Source organism: Taudactylus pleione, unplaced genomic scaffold (genome assembly GCF_031769625.1).
Source record: "Taudactylus pleione unplaced genomic scaffold, aTauple2 ptg000154l, whole genome shotgun sequence".
Lineage (NCBI taxonomy): Eukaryota > Metazoa > Chordata > Amphibia > Anura > Myobatrachidae > Taudactylus > Taudactylus pleione.
In genome coordinates this window covers 7,301,599-7,324,024 of record NW_028284556.1, presented here as the reverse complement: position 1 = coordinate 7,324,024, position 22,426 = coordinate 7,301,599, and the positions used below count along the sequence as shown (strand labels likewise).

Here is a 22,426-nt window from a genome sequence, read left to right as displayed (position 1 = left end):
CCCCTGGGACAGCGGACCGCAGCAGAGCGGTAGCGCTGCGGCGTCCCAGGGGTTAAATGCATGCCAGGGGAGCGCGCCTTCCCTGTCTCACAGCCGGCGCCTCCCCCGCTGCACACAGCCCTCTCTGCACTGTGCTGACTGGCCCTGTGTCAGCGCTCCTCCCCCAGGCCAGCTTCTCACTGCTCCTCGGCGGCCATCTTCTCTGCAACGCATGGTGAACGCTGCTGGAAGTCTGGAAGGAAGCATCGTGGTCTGGGTCCCCCCGCATACCTCTCCTCCGCTGTGGCTCAGGTCTGTGTATGCAGCGCTGTGTCCTACCAGGCCCTGTGTCTGTGTAGTTGAGTGATCAGCGCTGTTAGTGCAGGAATTGTTATTTCTCTGCATTGTATGTGACTGTGCTAGCGCTGCCTGTAACTATTCTTCACTAAACTGTCAGCTTTATTACTGTCCCTGTTCTTTCTGCTAAAGCCCTTGCGGTGCGGTGCTGCAGGGTGGTCTCTCGCCTATTTAATACTTAATTGGTGAGAGAGGTCACATACGTGGTGCCATCATGTCTGAAAGTGATTTTCCCCTCCGGCTACAGTGTACCACGTGCAAAGTACCGTTAGCGGAGGGGGAGGGTAGCGCGGAGGGCCTTTGCCGGCAGTGTTGTCCATGGCGCGGCCTATTACGGTTACAGCACCGGTACAGGAGCCGCCCTGGGCTTGTTTCGCTCAGGCGTTAACAGCTTTAGTGGGCCAGTTAGCTCCGCAGCCCGCGTTTACTCCGATGGGTTTGTCCCAGCAGTCTGTGGTGTCGTCACCCATGCAGGGGTTCCCACGACAATTGGTGGTACCCCACAGTCTCCCTATTTCCCCGCTCCCGGGTTCTCAGGAGCCAGCGTGGGTTAACTCCCTGACGAGTTCTTTACAGCACTTGTCGGATGTATTGCAAGGGGAGTCTGTGATGCGGCCTCATAAAAGGCCGGTGGCGTCTCTGTCCGCTCCTTATGAGGATGACGAAGGGACGTCTGATGATGGGGAGATTCTGGATCCTTACGATCAGGAACCTTTCCATACTAAGGACGCTGATGCTAAGTCCAAAGTATATATTCCTGGACTTATTCGGGCGGTCCGCACAGCCTTGGTGATTGAGGACGAAGTTCCCCCAGCGGCTAAATCTAAGTATGCCTTTTTCAAAGATGTGAAGGGCGATGCCACAGTCTTTCCTCTTTCGGGTCAGTTGGTGGACCATTTAGAGGAGGCGTGGAAACAACCTGGCAAAAGATACCAGCTGCAGAGACGCCTGGCGGTGTCTTATCCGTTCGCGGATAATTATTTTGCTAAGTGTGAATCCCCTCCACAGGTGGATTCTCACGTGACCCGTCTTGTCCGTAGTGCCACATTGCCGATGCCATCCATGTCCTCCCTTAAGGATGCTACGGACCGCAAGGTAGAAATCTGCCTGAAGTCCGCTTATTCCCTTGCAGGGGGGGCAGCACGGCCGGCTATGGCCATTTGCTGGGTTGCCAGAGCGATGGAGCGCTGGGCGGATTCATTAGAGGCTTCTTTTGAATCCGACTGTCCGGCCGAACAAGCGGAGTTGATTGGCAATCTCCGTGATTCGGCCACCTACATCAACGAGGCGGCTCTAGACATTAGTACTCTGGTGTCTAGAATTTCTTCAGCAGCGGTAGCTGCTCGTCGCACCTTGTGGCTGCGATCCTGGAAGGCGGACGCAGATCCAAGAAAGGTCTGGAAGCGTTGCCGTTTACCGGAGAAGTTCTCTTCGGTCCGGATCTGGATAAGATTGTGGCCACGCTGGCGGCAGCCACATCTGCTTGTCTCCCGTCGGCCGCTGCTCCTTCTGGTTCTGGACCATCGTCCTTTCGGTCATCTAGGGCCCAGGGCAGGCCCAAACCACAGTCGTTTCCTCGACAGGCTGGCCCTAAGAAATCGGTCAAGCCCCGGAAACAGGCATGGAGTACCAGACGTCCGGCCCCCAAGCCAGATGACAAGCCTGCGGCCTGACGGTCCGGGTCTCCCCTTGGGGGATCCCAGGGTGGGAGGCCGCCTGCTGCAGTTCTCCCGGTGTTGGTCGTTCACTACGACAGACACTTGGGTTCTGGAGGTGGTCTCTCACGGGTACGCCCTCTCCTTCCGGCACAGACCCCCGGCTCGATTCTTCACCACGGGTCTACCATCAGACCGAAACAAGGCTACGGAGCTGCGGAAGGTATTGCACACTATGCTCCAGGCTGGAGTTATAGGGCCTGTTCCATTCTCCCAGAGGGGCCAGGGTTTCTATTCAAATCTATTTTTGGTACAGAAACCCAATGGGTCATATCGTCCGATTCTCAACCTCAAAGCACTCAACAAGTCTTTGCGGGTCCCGAAGTTTCGGATGGAGACCCTACGGTCCATCATTCTGGCGCTGGAACCTGGGGACTACATGGTGTCATTGGACATACAGGACGCTATGGCGGTCATGGCGGCTTCTCTGCGGCTGCAAGGAGTCCGCATGTTGCCGTACTTGGACGACCTGTTATTGGTGGCAGGATCTCCAGAGCTCCTGTTACACCACGTGGACCTGACCATTGCACTGCTGCAACGGCACGGCTGGCTAATTAACTGGCAGAAGTCCACTCTAATCCCGTCTCGGAGGATTCTGCATCTTGGAGCCTTATTGGACTCGGGACAGCAAAGGATCTTCGTGACGGAGGACAAGATCTCTGCTTTACAGTCAAGGGTGCGCAGTTGTCTGCACAGCCGCCGGGTGTCCTTACACTCGGCGATGAGGTTACTGGGCTCCATGGTGTCGGTGTTCGACATGGTGGAATACGCCCAGTTTCACTCTAGACCTCTGCAGCACCTGATCCTGTCCAAGTGGAACGGGCTGCCTCAGTCTCTGAAGTTCCAGACGATTGTGCTCACCCCGGAGGTTCGCCTGTCCCTTGCGTGGTGGTTAAAGATGACCCACCTCAACAAGGGACGTCCGTTCTGGGTTCCAAATTGGGTCCTGTTGACAACGGACGCCAGTCTTCGGGGCTGGGGAGCAGTTTCGGGTCCACACTTGTTCCAGGGCAGGTGGACACCGACAGAAGCGGAGCTTCCAATAAATATCTTGGAACTCCGTGCGGTCTTCAATGCTCTCCTGCAGGCACAGCGGTTTCTCCAGGGTCACCCGGTGCGGGTCCAGTCGGACAATGCTACCACCGTGGCCTACATAAACAGGCAAGGAGGAACTCGCAGTCGGGCGGCTCTCGTGGAGGTCTCTCGGATCCTGGTTTGGGCGGAGCGCAATCTTCCGGCCATATCAGCGGTCTTCATCCCGGGAGTGCTAAATTGGGAGGCGGACTTTCTAAGTCGCCAGGACGTTCATCCAGGGGAATGGTCCCTGCACCCGGACGTTTTTCAACTACTGGTGGACAGGTGGGGTCTTCCAGAAATCGACCTCATGGCGTCCCGGCACAACAACAAGTTGCCGGTGTACGGGTCTCGCACAAGAGACGAAGGGGCGTCTCTGGTGGATGCTCTGTCCGTCCGGTGGACGTTCAGGTTCGCATACCTGTTCCCTCCGGTCTCCCTTCTTCCACGGGTAATCCGGAAATTCAAACAGGAAGGAGGGACGCTCCTGTTGATAGCTCCCACGTGGCCCAGACGGCACTGGTTCTCAGACCTTCAGGGTCTGTCCGTGGACAGTCCTCTGCGGTTGCCGCTACGACCGGACCTTCTGTCTCAGGGTCCTTGTCTTCACCCGGACCTGACTCGGCTGTTTTTGGCGGCGTGGCTGTTGAGACGGCCATGCTGAGGTCCTGGGGGTTTGCCAGCTCTGTGGTGTGTACCATGTTACGAGCTCGGAAACCGTCTTCCGCGAGGATATACCATCGCGTGTGGCATACGTTCTTCCAGTGGTGTCGACCGAGAGGTTATGCACCGCGGGAGTTTCGTCTGTCTCGGATTCTCGCCTTCCTGCAAGCGGGACTAGATCATGGGCTTCGCCTTGCTTCTTTGAAGGTACAGGTTTCGGCCCTATCTGTCTGGTTTCACCGTAGGATTGCTACAATCCCGGATGTGCGCACCTTTATGCAAGGTGTTCTCCGTATTCAGCCGCCCTTTGTTCCACCTGTGGCGCCTTGGGATTTGGCTGTGGTCCTGAGGACTCTCCAAGGACCGCCGTTTGAACCACTGGGCTCAGTGGATATTAAATGGCTAACAGCTAAGACTGTTTTCCTTCTGGCCGTTGCTTCAGCCAGACGTGTTTCTGAGTTAGGGGCTCTTTCTTGTAGACCCCCTTTCTTGGTTTTTTCATGGGAACAGGGCAGTGCTCCGCACTCGGCCCGAGTTTCTCCCCAAAGTTGTTTCCCAGTTTCAGGTTAACGAGGAAATAGTTGTTCCGGCCTTTAACTCACCGGGTCTTTCCGTGGGTGAGGCCTCTTTGGATGTTGTGCGGGCCTTAAGGACTTATGTGGACCGCACTTCTTTGTTTAGGAAGTCGGACGCTTTGTTGTCCTCTATGGCTTCTGTAAAAAGGGTTGGCCTGCTTCAAAGCAAACTTTGGCAGCCTGGATCCGTATGGCTATTTCTGAAGCTTATCTTCATGAGGGCCTACCGGTCCCTCCTTCTCTGAAGGCTCATTCCACTAGGTCTGTGGGTCCTTCGTGGGCAGCTTGACGTGGTGCCTCGGCAGTTCAGATCTGCAAGGCTGCTACGTGGTCTTCTGTCCATACCTTCGTGAGGTATTACAGGTTTGACACCTTCGCCTCTCAGGATGCTTCCTTCGGGCGGCGGATTCTCCTTTCTGCACAGGAGCGTCCCCACCCTTAAAGGATACTGCTTTGGGACATCCCCAAGGTATCCTGTGGATACCCTATGGACCCTGAAGTAGAAAATATGAGATATGGTAAGAACTTACCCTTGTTATCTCTATTTCTACGAAGTCCATAGGGTTCCACAGGACTCCCGCCCTGTCGCACCTGTGCTGCAGATGGGCTTTGCTCTGGTCACCGGTTTTCCGTCTCCCTCTGGTGAGAATGTGATTCTTGTATGTGTCCAGATCTTTGTTCTCTCTCTTCCTTCTCCTCCTCCGGCCTATGGCTTGGTAACTAACTGAGGTGCCTTGGCCTGGGGGCGGGGTATAGGAGGGGGACCTAGTGCATCCTGGGAGGCTGAAAGCTTAACTCTTTGGTGCCCTGCGACTGACGTCACACCTATACCCCAAGGTATCCTGTGGAACCCTATGGACTTCGTAGAAATAGAGATAACAAGGGTAAGTTCTTACCATATCTCATATTTTTTGTAGTGAAAAAGTAATGGGTTAAGAACTTACAGCTATTTTGCAACAATGGAATAAAGTGGAAAGTTGATTCAAACAATTCCTACAGTTGTCCCAACGTCTGAGTGCCTAATTACAACCCCCTGTCTGTAGAAAAGCAGTGTTTAGAAGAGACTATCATTACACCCTATATAGCCGGGTGTGTTCAACATGCGGTCCCACCAGCTGTTGTACGACTACGTATCCCCAGCATGCCCTACCACAATTTGTTCTAAAGCAGTGTATGGATAATATTTCACTGCAGGAACTAATAATTTGCTATCCTAATAGCAAGTAAAGGCAATTAACAAAGGAAAATAGACGGACCTTTATAACCTTTTAAAAGGGTTGTAGTTATTATCCCGGCTGTCAGGATGCCGGCACTCAGAATGCTGACACCGGAAACCTGACACCAGTCTGAATCCCGGCACCAGCATCCCGATTGTATGTAGTTAGGTTTAGGCCCTAGGCGAGGAGGGTTTGGTTTAGGCCCTAGGCGAGGAGGGTTTGGTTTAGGCCCTAGGGGAGGAGGGTTTGGTTTAGGCCCTAGGGGAGGAGGGTTAGGATATTTGTCGATATCCTAACCCTGTCAAGATGCCGGCGTCGGGATTCTGACCATCGGGATCCTGAGCGCCAGCATACCGTATGCAACCCCCTTTACAAGTGCAGGTCTTTCCTTGAGAAATTGCAAAGTAAACCCAAGTTTTAGTGAGTAAAGTTTGTTTCTTACACCATCAAAAGGCACTTGAGAATGGGAAGAGGTCTGGCAGACACGAAGCCACAACATATTTAGAAGACCAGTTTCTGAAAGTCAACAGCTTCTGTGATAGGCGGCTTACAGGACAACAGTTTTTCAAGCACAGCTTAGCAGTGGCCGAAGTGAGCAATTCTGTTTCAACTGTGAAGAGAAGACTTTGAGCTGCATGTTTGGCAGGTTTAGTGACTGTAAGAAAGCAATTGCTAAAGGCTCATACACACTAGCCGATGTGTGTATGAGCCGATATCGGCAGCGGTGGGCCTGGCGGGGGTGCAGATATCGGTAAGTCTGGAGTGGGGCCATGCTGCATTTGGCAGCATGGCATTGTTAATGATATCCAGAGATTTGGCTGCATGTACAGCAGACTAGAGATATCGTTTATGACCCGTGGGAGCACTCATCGTTGATCGTTCAGGGCATACACACTGGACGATATGAACAATATCATTTGAACGTTATCGTTCAGTGTGTACGGCCCTTAAGATGGCAAAATGATAAAAAGAGGCTTGCCTGGGCTAGTGGACTAATGAAGACTGGTAGAAGGTCTTATAGGGCGACTAATCAAAATTTTAACTCTTTAGTTCATCATTCAAGATTTGTGCATGTCATCAAGAAGGCAAAAGGATTGTTCTTCAGTGTGTGACACTGACTATCAAACCTGGAGGAGGAAGGGTCATAGTCTGAGGCTCTTGGATACCAATTCATTGACTTTCACAAAATTACTGGCACCCTTCACCACAAAATACCACAGTATTATCTTGCTGTAGAGTGAACCTTGGCCAGCTAGGCGCAGGCAAGAGGGTATTACATTGCCGTGTAATATCATCAGTCTGCGCCTAGTTGGCCAAGGTTCACCCTACAGCAAGAAAATGACTCAAAACATTCCTCCAGGCTATGTTAGAACTACCTTCAAGGAAAAAACAGTAGGTTTAAAATCCTAGAATGGCCAGCACAGTCTCCAGACTTACATCCTATTGAGCAGGTTTGGGATGAACTGGACAGAAGGGTGAAAGCAACTTCACCTACAAGTGCAGCACATTTTTAGGAACTTCTGCAAAAATATTGGGTAGAACTTCCCGAACAACTTTCCAGTGTAGAATGCCACAAGTGTGTTCTGTTGTATGTGTAAAATTTGCAATTGTTCATTTATTCAAGGCTTTAAGTACATTGAGACATTAATCTGCGTAAATTTCGATATAAACTTGAAAATGGGTGTTCTCAGACTTTTGACGATGGTGTATGTAGTTTAAAAAAAATAAAATAATATATATATATATATATATTATATTTAATATATTTTATGAAGCTAGCCCAGGCTAAATTCTTCGGAGTGTAAGCGATCTTGCATATTTTATCATTTTAATGTCAAATGGGTATGAAACCTTTCCTCTTCACTCTGTATGTTGTGTTTCAACCTGTGTCTATACAATATTATATCAATGCGTACTGCTTCTCTGTTTTTGTCATTGTATTTATGTACATTTATGTTTCTTTCTAGTATTGGATCAATGAGTACACGTCATCCATAGGAATTGGTGTCTTCCACTCTGGTATTCAGGTGTACGGCAGAGGTATGTTAGATTCTTTTTTCAATTACCTTGCTCAGTTTTACTCAGTAAAAAATAAAGAGATATATATATATATATATATATATATATATAATGTATATGTGTGTGTATGCATACATACATACCATAGCAACAGGTGTAGGGAGATGCACAGAATTACCAGTTGTCATGAGTGGGGACTGGCCAGGGACGATCGCAAATTATGTAGTCATACACATGCATGACAACATCACTTTAGTTAAATTCCCTCCACCCATTCCCTTTATTTAAGTACCTTTTATCTCTCCAAGCCTGACAGTTAGAAAGTTAGAAAGATGGGGGCACCTTTGTTTGAGAGGGTGCTCCCATAGATGCGTTTTGCCTGATGATCCTATGATCACCAAGCCATATTCGTTACCAAAAAATAATGGTTCAAACATAGGGGACATTCTCCAAGCTGGCTTCCAAAAATTCAGGAGCATCCACGTTTGAAAAAGGGGGATCCCCTCTTCCAAATGTGGTGCCCCTATTGGCTATTGTCTGGTTATTACTAGGCAAAATTGCCCTATTCTACGGAAAATAGCCGTTTTCGGTATATGGGTGGTAATTGCACCTGTATATTTTCGGGCACCACCATAAAAAATGAGGAAGTTCCCATTTTTCAAAGGATTTGGCCCCTTGGCAGCTCTAGTCTGGTGATCGCCAGGCTATATAAACCAGTGTTAAGGAAAAAAAAATCTATAGATGAGGAGCAACAAAGATATATAAAACTAAAATAATAAAATGAATGCAGATTATTATTTTTTATTGTTTTGTTTGAAAACCTACATGCATAATTTTATTTTTTGCTATTTTGGAAAAGTGTATTAATGCCAAAGCAAGAGCCACAAAGTATGTCTTCTGGTGTTTATATTTGAAAAAAAAATAATAATAATAATTTTGCATCACTTAACTGAAATTTCAATTAAATAAATACACATTTGTGGCTATTTTTTTTTTTTTTTTGACATCTTAGAGCAATAAGACTATTAGTATTTTACAATGTCTTCTGAACACATACAAGGTATAATTTGTGTTTGGTTACTGTATGAAAATAATCAGCGATATTTGATGTTGTAATGTGACCAGCGCAAACGTAAAAAATAGCCTCAGCACAGGGCCGAGCACCACTTGCTGTGAAGGAGATAAATAGCCAGTTAAAATTAATATTTTTGTGCATATTACCTACTTATTCAATATATTTTCCCTTTTTATTAGTGTATATTAAAGTTTCATTACTAAGAAAGAGGCAGAAATTTACGCTTGCCACTTCAAAATGACTGGGGGGGATATGAGGTGGGGGAACCAGTTGGATGCCGCAGTCTCGCACAGCCATGTTTTTTATCCATAGCATGGAGTGCTTCACAGCCCCCTCGTCCTCACTATCCAAGTGCATCAGTAGGCGTCTAAACTTTTGCACATAGATGGAAGGTGAACTAGGGGGCTCACAAAAACTGTTGAATGGATTAGCTCCCAGGGCTTTGGGGAAGGTGCATATCAGTGATAGTTGGTTATAGCATTATGCTCATTTTCTGTGTAGTCTCACTGAGCTTAAGTGAAATGTTGTTCTTGAGCAGCTAGATTAATCAGAAATGGGAAGGGATACTGGATCTGAAGTGAATAGGAACTTCTGCATAAAGTTGTATTGTTTTTATTTATTTTTGTATCTTGTGGCTGACCATAACAATTCTGCAGTGCACTTCGTAAGGGATTTGTAGCTCTGAAACGATTATGTAAAAATCTCTAATTGTGCAGTATAGGATATTTTGTGTTATTTGGAGTGTTGTATAGTGTATACATATAATATACACGCTATTAGGAGACCTGCTTATTTAAGGCTTAAAACAGCTGTTGTGTTTCAGTGTCTGCGTCAGTAGTGGAAATGCTTAATCATCATATTTTTTTTTTTTCTTAAGAATTTGCTTATGGTGGTCACCCGTATCCCTTCTCTGGAGTCTTTGAAATTTCACCCGGGGATTCTACAGAACTGGGAGACACCTTTAAGTTTAAGTAAGTAGACACTTAAGTCATTTAAAAAATATATATTTTTAGTGATTATACATAAATAGACCTGTAGGAGATGTATGAAATGCCGGCTGCCGGAATTCCGGTGCCAGCATCCCGATGGTAAGTACTGAGGTTAGAGTTAGGCACTAGGGTTAGTTTTAGGGGGAGGGTTAGAGTTAAGCTGGGTACACACTGACAGGATATATCAGTCCAATCTGTCTGGTGGGAAGGAAAATCTGGTAATGTATGAGAGCAAATACCAATATAAATTTGCTCCAAAACCCTGAAAGACAGACCAGATTTTCCTTTCCACCAGACAGATTGGACAGATATATCTGTCAGTGTGTACCCAGCTTTAGGCACCATTTCCAACTATCACACATGACTTCCAATAGGGACAGCCATGTTTTTTTTGGGGGTGTTGCCAAATCTATAGATAATTAGACCTGCATCTTAAGGTGCATACACAAACAACGATTTTTTTGAACGATTATCGATAACGATATCGCTAATCGTTGAAAAAATTGTTCATTTCCCGAGTTAAAACGATTATCGTTCATGGCGCATTCACGTTTGTAGTTCAGTCAGACTGACCAACTCAACGATTTTCAGTAAGGGAAAATGCAAAAATCGTTTGTAGTTAAAAAAAAAATCGTTCATTACATTTAGTAAATGAACGATTTTAGTAAACTACTTTTGTTCATTTTTCCCTTGAAAAAATGAACGGAAATCGTTTACTAAAATAATTCATTTACTAAATCGTTGTGTGTGTGTGTGTGTGTGTATGCAGCTTTAAAGATAAATAACTATTTACAGATGTGTCCTCATACACCTATATCTATTGCGCTATAGGGTGTTATTCCCGTGCTACGTACTCTTTCCTCAATCTTGTGTTGGTAAATGGTGTACTAGGCACTTAGAATTAGGATTTTTTTGGTCTCTAAGTAATTGGTAAAAGATTAATCCTAATTCTGCACGACTAGGGTCACACCTGCCTTTTGTACTTTTTCCTGCTACTTTTTACTCAACTTTTCTTCTTAATTTGCAAATAGTTTACTAGGTATTTAGGATTAGTGTTGTGGTTGCGAGTAAAGGTGCGTATCCACTACACGAGTGTAGAATGACTATACGATTACAAAATCGTAATCATTCATCATACTGTGCAGTGGATACTGTGCCCACACTGAGCGATATGTCGTTCAGTGCAGGCACCCTCCCTCATCCCCGAACATGCACAACCTATCGTTATCGGCAGGTTGGCCTGCATGTTCAGGCGATGACAGATGCCAACAACGACCAGCGGGTCACTGCCGGCATATTCACTGCACAATTAAGGAACGATAACTATGTCGTAATCGTTCAATCATTTTTTATCGTGTAGTGGATATGCACCTTAAGAAGCAAAATCTGTTGCATGATATACAGGACTATTTGAACACATCTGTAATTCAGCAGAAGCCTATGAGGACTTGATCCTACAGTTTGCCTTGTTAAAACAAAATGATCAACAGAAAACATAGGCAGGGTTTTATGTGGTCTACTGGTTTTGTTTTGTGTTGTTTTTTCTATATAAAACACAAACTCTAGTGGACAAAATAAATAAAAATGTTTAACTTCCCACCTTTCCTAAGTCATATTAAAAACAAAAATCAGCACCCTAGAAAAGTTTGGATAAACAATATAAAACATGGTACTTAAAACTGACTTTCAACTGTGAGAAAAAAAAATATTAAAAGATAAACCTAGAATGCATCCTTAAGCAGAAATGTGTTTAATATCTCAAATATTAGCTAGTAAAAGAGAAATTAACTAGTGAATTGTGCAGGTGTCCTATAACATGAGTATAAGAGAAGTTATAGCAATGATCTCCTGAACATAGCCAGCCAGCAAAGCACAGGTATGTGAGAGATTGTTGAATATACTCTGCAAAATGCAGTTTTCACAGTTTTCTAAACACATTAGCAGGGGTATTCAATATGGGTGTGATAACATCGTTTTTGCGTTAATATCGCAATTATGACGTCATTATCGCAGTTATGGAGCGTACACACGGTCAGATTTATCAGACTTGTCAGATTTGTCAGATGAACGACTGAACGATTAAACGATTTGGACGATTTGACCAAAGTTTTGAACGATTTGAACGATTGAACGATTTTTGACTGCATTAAAATGAATGGAATCGTCCAAGTCTGACTGCAAACCCATCAGATGTCAGATATCGTTATCTGACAAACGGGAACGCGCATCGTTGATCGTCCATCGTTCAGGCATGTCAGATATGAACGATTTTTCATCAGATATGAACGACTGAACGATTTTTAAATCGTTATCGTCCATATCTGAAGAAAAAATCTGATCGTGTGTATGCACCATTACTTTTACACCCTATTCAATTTCAAAGACTTATCGCAGTTTGACAAGTCTTTGATAAAAAATGGTGATTTTTCACCATTGAATAGGTGTCGAAAAAAAGTGCAGAATTGTGGTTTAGGGGTGCAGGCTTAAAAAAAATAGCCTGCACCCCTGAGAGTGACATTTAAAAAAGAACTGTCAAAAAAAGTAAAGTAAAAATTGGGGTGCAAAAAAAAAAAATTGGGAAAAAATTGTTAAACAATAGGGAAATAGGTTCAGGGCTATTCTGCAAGGATGCGGCAGGTGTTTTCTAGAATAGAATTATAGCGGCAGGTGCACAAATGCAGAATTTAAAAAAAAATACTTTAGGGACACCAAAATATGCTAGTACCCATTTTCATGTACCCCAAATTTGATGGGACCACTTAAAAAAACGAAAAAAATAACCTAAGTGCTCTTCTGCATCACTTCTTCAATGTCGGGAAAAAAACACCTGCTGCGGCTATTTAAATCCCCGACTTTCAATTAAAGGCTAAAACGGGGGTACCCATAGTGTTCCCCCATGTTTTTACAACTTTAGGGGGGGTCTTACAATTAATTTAAGGAAAAATTCGTAACTTTACGCAAATCCAACTTCGGGAGCGCGCACCAGACTTTAACGCAGGAAAAAACTCCGATATGAAACGTTAACTTCGACAGTGAAGTTAACGTTTCATATTGAATACCCCTCTAGATCAGAGCTTCCCAAACTCTGCCATTGCAGTCCAGGTTTTAAGGGTATCCCTGCTTAAGCACAGGCGAGTAATTAGTACCGTATATACTCTAGTATAAGCCGACCCGAATATAAGCCGATGTACCTACTTTTACCACAAAAAACTGGGAAAACTTATTGACTCGAGTATAAGCCTAGGGTGGAAAATGGCAGCAGCTGGTAGTGCCCCCAGTAGTAATTCCCCTTGGTTGTGCCCACAGTGGTAATCCCCCCTTTCAGTGCCCCCTGTAGTAATCCCCCCCTGGTAGTGCCCCCTGTAGTAATCCCCCCCCCCCCTGGTAGTTCCCCCAGTGGTAATCCCCCCCCCCCCTTTAGTGCCCCCTATAGTAATCGCCCCCCCCCCCCCCAGTAGAGAGAGACGTGACGAGAATAAAAAAAAAAAATCACTTACCTGAAACTCCCGCCGCTGTCCGCTCCTCCGGCCGCTTTGCATGGGAGAGACATCGTCATGACGACGTGTCTCCCATCACCCACTGCTGCGGGAGCCGGAAGATGGCTCCCGCAGTGGGAGCAGCAGCAGCCGCTGAGAGTCTGACAGACTCTCAGCGGCCGCTGATTACACCAAACACGCAGCTGCCGGCTCCGGCGGCTGTGTGTTTGGCAGTGTGTAGCGCTGACCGAACTCCGTCCGGTCAGCGCTACACTTGACTCGAGTATAAGCCGAGGGGGTACTTTTTCAGCACATTTTTTATACTCGAGTATATACGGTACCTCAGTCAATTTGATTTAACCATCTGGGCTAAAGCATGGATTTCCTTAAAACTTGGAATGTAATGGCAGAGTTTGGGAAACTCCGCCCCAGATGAATACTTTTATCTAGTGTTCTAGAAGTAATATTTGGGTGCTAATAATATTGTAGGACTTTCTGTATGGAGACCTAAAAGCCACTGTGAAATGTTTGTCCCCAAAGCCAAAATGTGCAATTTTCCATTATATATTATTTTGGTGCTTTAAGCTTTTAATGAATATATTCCAAGAAATACCAACAGAAAGCCCGATGTACAATATGATTCATAAATTTCTCAATGAATATATTAGCTGATGTCTAGTTTTGCAGATAGTTTAATACTGGTGTCGCTAGTCTTCCGGCACTACTGAAGCTCGCTGAAAACTCAGTTCGCCCTGTTTTGGGGTGTTTACTCACTTAATAAAATCAGAGTAAAACAAAACTCAAATGCAATAGTAGTGAAAAGTGACTTTATAAATTACAAAAGAAAAACTTGAAATTATGGAAAAATAAATAAAATTCTATAACTATATTTGAGTGTTACTATTCTAAATGGAAGGTGTTTTTTTGTTTTTTATGTACCTTGCTGTGATAGAGACAAATGGTGGCGTATAAGTGTACATTTTTACTTTGCTACACAAAGCATTTACAGTTATCACCTTAATCAGTTCATGGCAAAAGGGTGCCCTTTGGACTGGATAGAATTCAAATCCCTCAGCGTCGGGTTTCGGGAAAAAAAGTCTGTACCTTCCATAATTGTATATAACCTACATAAACAATGTAGATTGTATAGAACGGGTTGGGTATGAAATACCTGCTGTCAAAATGTCGATAGTGCCGTCCCAATGCTCAGTATCCCGACAGGGATACCGAGCGGCCAACCGCTAAAGACGATCCAGTGTAGTTTTGTTTGGGATGGCGGCTGTCGAGATTCCAGTGTCGGGATTTCGACGCCTATCTTTCGTCCCAGGTCGGGCTTCCGTCGTCTGGCATCCCATCCGCTGGCATACTTACTAAATCCCGTATAGAACAGCTAACATATTGTGACCTATGATCGCATCAATATGGTTTAATCCAGTTATCAGTGAAGATTATCAAGCAAATAAAAATATACAGTCATAGGCCCAAATGGCAATCTGGTTTTGCTCTAAAACTAATTACCACTTTAAATCTAGTGTTTATATCTCTGAAATCGCAATGGTGAGCGCAAATTGCAGGCTTATACATTTGGGCCATAGTGTAATAAATCAGATTTATTTTAAATATGTGGTGAAATATGATCAGTTTTGTCTTGTAAAACTGAACTTTATATGAATTGGTGCTGAAATAGGATGGGATCTCCTTTTTTCAGGAGTGTTTAAGACCTCTTTCACCGCTGATTTGGGAAAGTGGAGACAGACATGGGGTCTAAATATGGCAAAATTGGACACTTGCGCTGGGTTTAGGGATTCTCTCTATTAATGCTGTGATGCCCATCATCGGTGACAGGGCTTCCAGGTACTATGTGATCATTCTAAACCACATAGTGTGTACCCTGTGTGTTGATATTATTGAGTTCTGTTGATATAGCAGATTGGGTGGTAGTCACAATAGGTGTCGGGCGGAATGTGAAAGTGACTGTTAGGCCACACAGAGAGTCCTTACCCTGTTGATGTCAATAAAACCAGCTATCGGAGGTAAGCAGAATAGAGGCATTGCAGTGGTTAACTGCGGTATTTAGTCGTCTCCCCCGCAGGAGATAAGTACTGTGACACTACACAGTAAAGATGGCACCAGGTGACCATGTGCAGTAGCCCAGCGGCGACCTTATCAGATCGGAGGTCGCACTCTGGTTCTAGTATCCAGCATATGTAATTGAGACAGTGCCAGAGCACAAAATTGATGGGTGCTCACCTCCCTTTTTTTTTTTTTTTTTTTTAATCTTTCAATCATTTATTGTTCCCAGTAACCACCCCCCCCCCTCCCCCCCCCAAATTCCAATAGCAAAATCTGAAGTAATGTGATAACGTACAGTAAAGCCGGATACACACTAGACCAGTGATTCCCAACCTCGGTCCTCAAGGCACACTAACAGTCCTGGTTTTAGTGATATCCATGTTTCAGCACAGGTGGTTAAATCAAAATAACTGAGGTACTAATTGAGTCACCTGTGCTCAAGAGTGGCTATCCTTAAAACATGGACCGTTAGTGTGCCTTGAGGACCGTGGTTGGTAACCCCTGCACAAGACAACATATCGTCCACATCGGGCAGTGTGTACCCGCTATGCGCGCTCCCGCATAGTCAGCGGGGCCCCCGCTTTTGCTCCCGGCAAGTGTGTACCCACTTGCCAATGCCGGTACCCACCACGCGGCACTTCGGCTAGGTACACATTAAGTGTGTACCCAGCATAATCGTTTCAAATTGGTCCGCTGCAGTCAGAAACTCCATACATGTAGTGCTCCTCAGACTGCAGCTGCTGAGTGTCCTCCTCCGAGTCCTCCAGCTGTGGTTACTGAAAGGACTAAAGAGGTGAGCAATTAATATCTACACGTGGAACATTTTGGTTTTCTCTTTCCCAATACACCATTGAGAGAGGTCTTGTACATCTCTGAAATATGATACCAAATCCCATTTTCAGCACCGATTCATGTTAACACGTAGCAAGCTAATGATCTTGTCGCTTATTGAAAAAACGTATCAGACATTGCTCTATTGGTACAAAAATATTAGTAAATCTATTGACTTATAGCGGCAAGTCTTAAAACATGGGATTTGTGAATACCCATAAAACACACGAAATTCTATTGAACTACAGACTGCGCTAATACAACCAGTTACTGTGATATGGCAGAATCCATACACATGTATAAAACAGTCGCTGCTCCAGAGCCGTCCCTGTGTTCTGCCATATCACAGTAACTGGTTGTATTAGCGCAGTCTGTAGTTCAGCCGATTCATGTTCAGTTTATTTTGCAAGGCAAAAGGTGAGAGAGTGTCACCACTAATTGTAAACAAGCTAAGATATAATTACATGATCTCCACTGAATATTGGGATGAACAAGACCACTATTGGTGAGAATAAAGTAACTTATTACTATTATGACACATCTACCTTGTGGAAGGACTTCGGAAACCTCCCTTCTGGCAGCAGAAGTCACTCTGATGAGAGAAGGTGCACTTCTGTCCAATGGCACTGGTACAGAAACGTTATCAGCACACACATTTGGGCTGGTCATGTAGTATAAAATATCATAAAAGTGTAGAATATTGTGTCAAATATGGAAGTGTTAACAGCCGTGTACAATGGCTCTAAAAACTGTTTTTTTTTTTTTGTTTTCTTTTTATTTGATTTTTTTTTTTATTCCTTTTCACAAAATGTAATGTAAAAGGACTGATCATTGTGCTAGAAATGGATTTAATGCCTACACCTCACTACATGTTCCAATCCGGGGTATAATTATGTGTGCACCACTTGCTGTTTTGTCTTTGTAGAGCCAGTTCTTACCGTTCTTTGTTCAGCTAAATATAAAAGCCTAGTATAGTCTGAGCCTGTATGTGGTATAGGAGCTGCTGCTCTCCTCGCTAATTTAACAGCTGTATATCGCATTTGTCTAGAAAAGGCCTTTTACATTTATTTAGAATGTGGGATGCTTGAAACCACCCTAAATGGATCTGTCATGGGCCCTGATCATTTGTCTCACTTGTCACCAGTAAGTCGCCCTGCTATCACTAGCATTTTGTGTACCAGATTTCATTGTGAGATGTCATTTTCTGGATCTGACTATATAGGCAACACATGATGTGTATACATGGTTATAGTATGCATCTGTTTGTTGCTTGCCCCTTATGATGCTATTTAGTGTAGAATAGTGGTTCCACCTTTTTGAGAAATTTCATAGATGGTATAAAATGTGATTGGATTATGCTATTATTCCCCCTCCCCCTTGCTGTGGACATTAACTAGGGCAGTGGTTCGCAAGCTCTGTCCTCAGGGTCCCACACAGGTCACCTAGCAAGTGCATGTGTGTACTAATTACTCACTGACACATTTTAAGGATCAACAGCTGGAGCTAATTATTTCACTTGTGCTGCTGTGAGGAGACCTGGAAAACATGCACTGTTTGGAGTCCTAAGGACCGAGTTTGAGAACCTATGAACCCTAGGGTTCAGGTTTAGCCAGTGCTGATTTTATTGCTATTATGTATGTATTTGAATGCAATTATTGTTTTGTATATATTCTTTAGTATCATGCTAAGCTCTATTTTGTTTGAACTGTAATTTAAATACAAATTGTTACTCTGTATATGCATTTTATAAGGCACTGCAGACCCTTGTTGCACTCTGTATAATAATTTCTGAAGGTGACAGTTTTTTTTTTAATGCGCTTCTAAACCTAAGGCTGAATCCTTTTCAAGATCAAGTAACTGTAACGCTATGATACAGAGTATTTTATGTATGTGACCATGATCATATGTTCTTCCATAATTCCCATCAGCCGCTGACCAGTTGTCTGCCAAAAAATTGTGCATTTACTGTAATTGCAACAAGAATAAGAGCCTGGTCCTTGTAGCTGTGTATTTGAGTGTGTGCAATTTCAAAATGAAATGACTTATGTGTTAGTTTTCATTAGAGCACTTGTCACCCACACTCACACAAGCTTCATGTGCATTTATCCTCATGATACACTACAATCTAGTGATATTACTGAGGCCCCTCATGACCAATAGTTTTGTTGCCTTAATATGTGGCAGTGGTTCCTGCATGCTTAATGTTGCACTACATGGCACAACATGTCTTCCCCCACAGGGAGCTCTTTAATATTTGTATTGGCCCTGACCCTGATTGAGTCTAGAAATTCCCTACAAATCACTCTAGCAATACAGCTGTTATTTATTTTTTTTCCCCATTTCATCTAATGATTTGTTTATTGCTTCTCAGGGAAGCGATCGCATTAGGGAGCACGGATTTCACAGAGAATGACATAGAAAAGATTGTGGAAGAGCTTGGGAAGGAGTTCAAAGGGAATGCCTATCATCTCATGCACAAAAACTGTAACCACTTTTCCTCAGCTTTATCAGAGGTAAATTATTCTCCTGCTTAGCCAACTTTGCAGCAGTAAATCTTTCAGATTGTTACTTTTTGTCATTGTTGTGTTGTCTATAAATGAATGCTTTTCAGGACCCTAATGTATGCAGCTACAGATATGTATATCACCTGCTGGGTTCAAAAGCGTATTTCTTTTCTGGATGTAGAGACCACTAAATTTCAAGTAATTAATGCATAGAGACAAATCATGCAGGCGACCACGCTGATCTTTATTCTAGCAATATTGTGCGTTCAAATGGTACTTAATATTACAGAGTCCTTCATTATACACCCAGAAATAAAATATAACCTATGCACTGCTAAAACGTGAAAGTCAAGAGACAGAGGTCTATGGGCTGAATTCAGTTCAGCGCGATGATGAATAGCCGCGGGAGGGAGCTCCAGAAGCTATTCAATACAGTGCGCTGTTTGGGCGGTTAAAGGATTTATTCTCGCACACCCCTGGGGATGCGAGGAGAAATCCGTCAAAAGTGCCAGGCGCGCAGCTGCTTGCCGGCTTAGCGCGGCGCTAATAGCCGCGCGCCCGGCACTTTAGTCAGAGAATGCCGGTTACCGCGCTTTAACAACCAGGTTAAGTCACAGGAACCGGCGTTCTCTGACTTAACCAATTCCCGACCAGGCAAGCAGCGCGTTGTATTGAATAGCAGCTCCCTCCCGCGGCTATTCATCATCGCACTGAATTGAATTTGGCCCTATGTGCTAAGCCTTGGGAGTAAGTTTACTAAAGTGAGAGTTTTTAGAATGGCAGATGTTGCCCATAGCAACCAATCAGATTATAGCTATTATCTTTTAGAAGGTGCTATGTAAATGTTAAGTAGAATCTGATTGGTTGCTATGGGCTTTAAATTTACCCCTTGGAGAGAGAGAAAGTGGATGGAAATAAACTATCAACCAATCGGCTTCTGTCATTTTACAGTGACGGTAAAGGTGCGTATCCACTAGGTGATTAAATGAACGATTTAACGATATAGTTATCGTTCAATCGCTCATTAATCATTAACAAATTTGGCATTAAAATGTCGAAAGCGACCAGCGATGCGCGCTCCCGCTGGTCGTTTTTGACATCAATCATCGCCTGAACATGCATGTCAATCTGCGGATAATGACAGATTGTGAATGTTTGGGGATGAGAGGGTCGTTTTCGACATTTTAATGCCCGATTTGTGAGCGATTAATGAGCGATTGAACAATATTGTTCAATCACTCATTTTAATTGCCTAGTGGATACACACCTTTACAGGATGAGGAATGTCTGTACAATTACAATGCTGTAATCGTACTGTCGTTCCTCTATCGGCAAGTGGATACGCACCTTTTGGAGCTGATTGGTTGGTACCTATCTCCATCCACTTTATCTCTCTCAGAAACTTGGTACATAGGGATGTAGTTATGAGACCGGTGGCTGCAATGCCGCCGGTCTCAATACCTACATCGAAATCCCGACAAGGGACTTAAGATGGGCGTCAAAATACCGACGCCCATCTTAATCCCGAAGCCGAAAAACGCCAGCCCGAACGAGGTAAGTCCGGGGCACCCTTAGCGTTAGCCACAGGGGGAGGGGAGGATTCGGTTTAGGCAGCATAGCGGGTTTTGGGGGTGCGGGGGGGGTTAGGGTCAGGCACTAACTGGGAGGGTTCGGGTGCAGGGTGGGGAGGGTTAGGCTACATGTAAGAAGAGAAGGTTGGAGGGGGGGAGGGTTAGTATACTGAGCCAACCCCTGTTTGGATACCAACCATCGGGATGCCGCTGTCTGTTTTCTGACAGGAGGCATCCCGTCAGCCGGCATGACATACCCATTTCGGTACATAGTCCCCAAAACCTGAGCTGCGACTTTTGTGGTGTTTTTTCGCTGCTATCTGTGTAAACACCATATGTATAACAGTATAGTAATTAAAGATCCCAATGCGTGCAGCATTTTACCTTCACTTTCCTTACATCTACATCAAGGTAAGACTGCATTGTCTCTAAAGAAGAGAATTACTGTAACTTGTAAAACACCTATTTCTGAACCAGAGCCTACAAAAAAGATCTGTAATACAGTCTACATCGATCAGGCATGGGTTTCTAGGGTAATGTGTGAGCAAATGTAGGTTTGAATTTGTTGTTTCTACTTCAGGATCCATAGGGGGTCCACAGGGTTGACCTTGGGGTTATAGCTGGAACAGGATCCATGGGCACCACACAGTTAAGCTTTTAGCTCCCAGGATGCACTTGGGTCCTCCTCTATACCCCGCCCCCGAGCCACAGGCACCTCAGTGTAAGCTGGTGCCCGGCCGGAGTCGGTCACCGCGCAGGGGGGCTGCAGGAGCAGCCCCCAGAAGCTTTTTATTTTAAGTTAAATTTTATTTATTTTTAATCTATTTTTACTACAGACGGCAGCGAAGGGCTGTCTGTACAGACGCCCACGCTGCCGCTCTGATCCCCGACTGGCGCCGCGACGCCAGTACTGATCTGGGGATCGCGGCGGGAGGGCAGAGTCCGTACTAGCCGGACTCTGTCTACCTCCCAGGACTGCTGCCGGAGTCGCCGGGGATTCAGGTAAGCCGCGCGTCGCTGGCTAGCGGCGGCGCGCGGAATGCCTTAAATGCAGTCCTTTAGCCTCCGGTCCTGGGGACAGACCGGAGGCTGCTGGCAGTGGCGGCGGGCCCCCCCCATAACCCGTGGGACCACTAGACCACCAGGGATAACCGGCAAGCGGGAAGCCAGCATCCCTGGGGTTATGGCCAGCCAGGGGAGGAAGCCTTCCCTGTCAGCGGCTCCTCCCCTCAGCTCAGCGCGCCTTTCAGCACGCAGTCTGGCGTCGCTGAGCTGCAGTTACACGGCCACTCCTCCTCTGAGGTCTCCAGCGGCCATTTTCCCACAGTGGCAGCGCAGATCTCAGGGAGCATGCGGACCAGTCCCCCTGTGTACCTCTCCCCTGATTAAGGACAGCGTACACAGCACTATAGCCCTCCCAGACACTGAATCTGGGCAGGTTGATTGTAGTGGAAAGGTGCAGTGAGTATATCTTCCTGCATGGTATGTGACTTTTTGCTAGTGCTGCCTGTCTGTGCTTATTTTCCGCTTACTGTCAGCTTATACCTATCCCTTTACTTCTCCTACAAGCCCTGCAGGTGTGTGGGGGAGGGGCGTTTCTACTGACCTCACTTATATTGATCACGTATTTGTGAGGTCCGTCACATACAGTTGTGTGCTACTCAGTGCCATATTGTGGGCTGTTGTTCAGCACACCGGTGAGTGCGTTTCACTTCTACCCTGGTGCCAGATATATAATATATTCTGTCATGTCAGACGAGGAGGTTGAGCGCTCAGTGGCTCCGGTGTTGGCCTCCTGCGGACGCTGTTCTGCAGGAGTAGATAGGGAGGATTTGTCACAGGATGGCCTGTGTAGTCGATGCCAGGTGGCTCCTGGCCCATCCAGACCTTCTCTGGCGCAGGAACCACCGTGGGCGATGTTTTCTCAAGTGCTGGTGTCTATTGCGGACCGTCTGTCGGTCCCGACTGCTCTCCCTACTAGGGCGGTGCCCCAGCCGACCATCCCCCATTCCCCGGGTGTCCCGCAGTTATTGCGGAGTCCTCCTGGGTCTCAATCAGTTGGTCCCTATGCGGGGTTGCCTATGTATATACAGGCTTCCCCTGTGCCGCAGCAGCCTGTGGTACCTTTTCAGGCCCCTATGGCGACGCCTCCACCATGGGTGGATGTGCTCTCCAACTCCGTGCAAAATTTGGCCGCCGCTTCCTCGGCTTTTCAGTCAATGTTGCAGACTGACATGCCTTCTAGGATTTCTAAACGCCCACTCATGACACGGGCTGCTCAGGTATCGGACTCAGAGGGTTCCTCAGA

At 45.5% G+C, this 22,426-nt stretch overlaps 1 protein-coding gene across 2 annotated transcripts in view; it reads left to right on the top strand.

Moving 5' to 3' along the window:
• The window catches only part of DESI2 (desumoylating isopeptidase 2), a 59,126-nt gene that overhangs the window by 24,431 nt on the left and 12,269 nt on the right, over positions 1-22,426 (top strand). For both annotated transcript variants that reach the window (XM_088474477.1, XM_088474476.1), the window contains exons 2-4: positions 7,548-7,620; positions 9,552-9,645; positions 18,415-18,556. In XM_088474477.1, the coding sequence (XP_088330603.1) occupies positions 7,548-7,620; positions 9,552-9,645; positions 18,415-18,556 (309 nt within the window). The remainder of the gene's footprint in view (positions 1-7,547; positions 7,621-9,551; positions 9,646-18,414; positions 18,557-22,426) is intronic.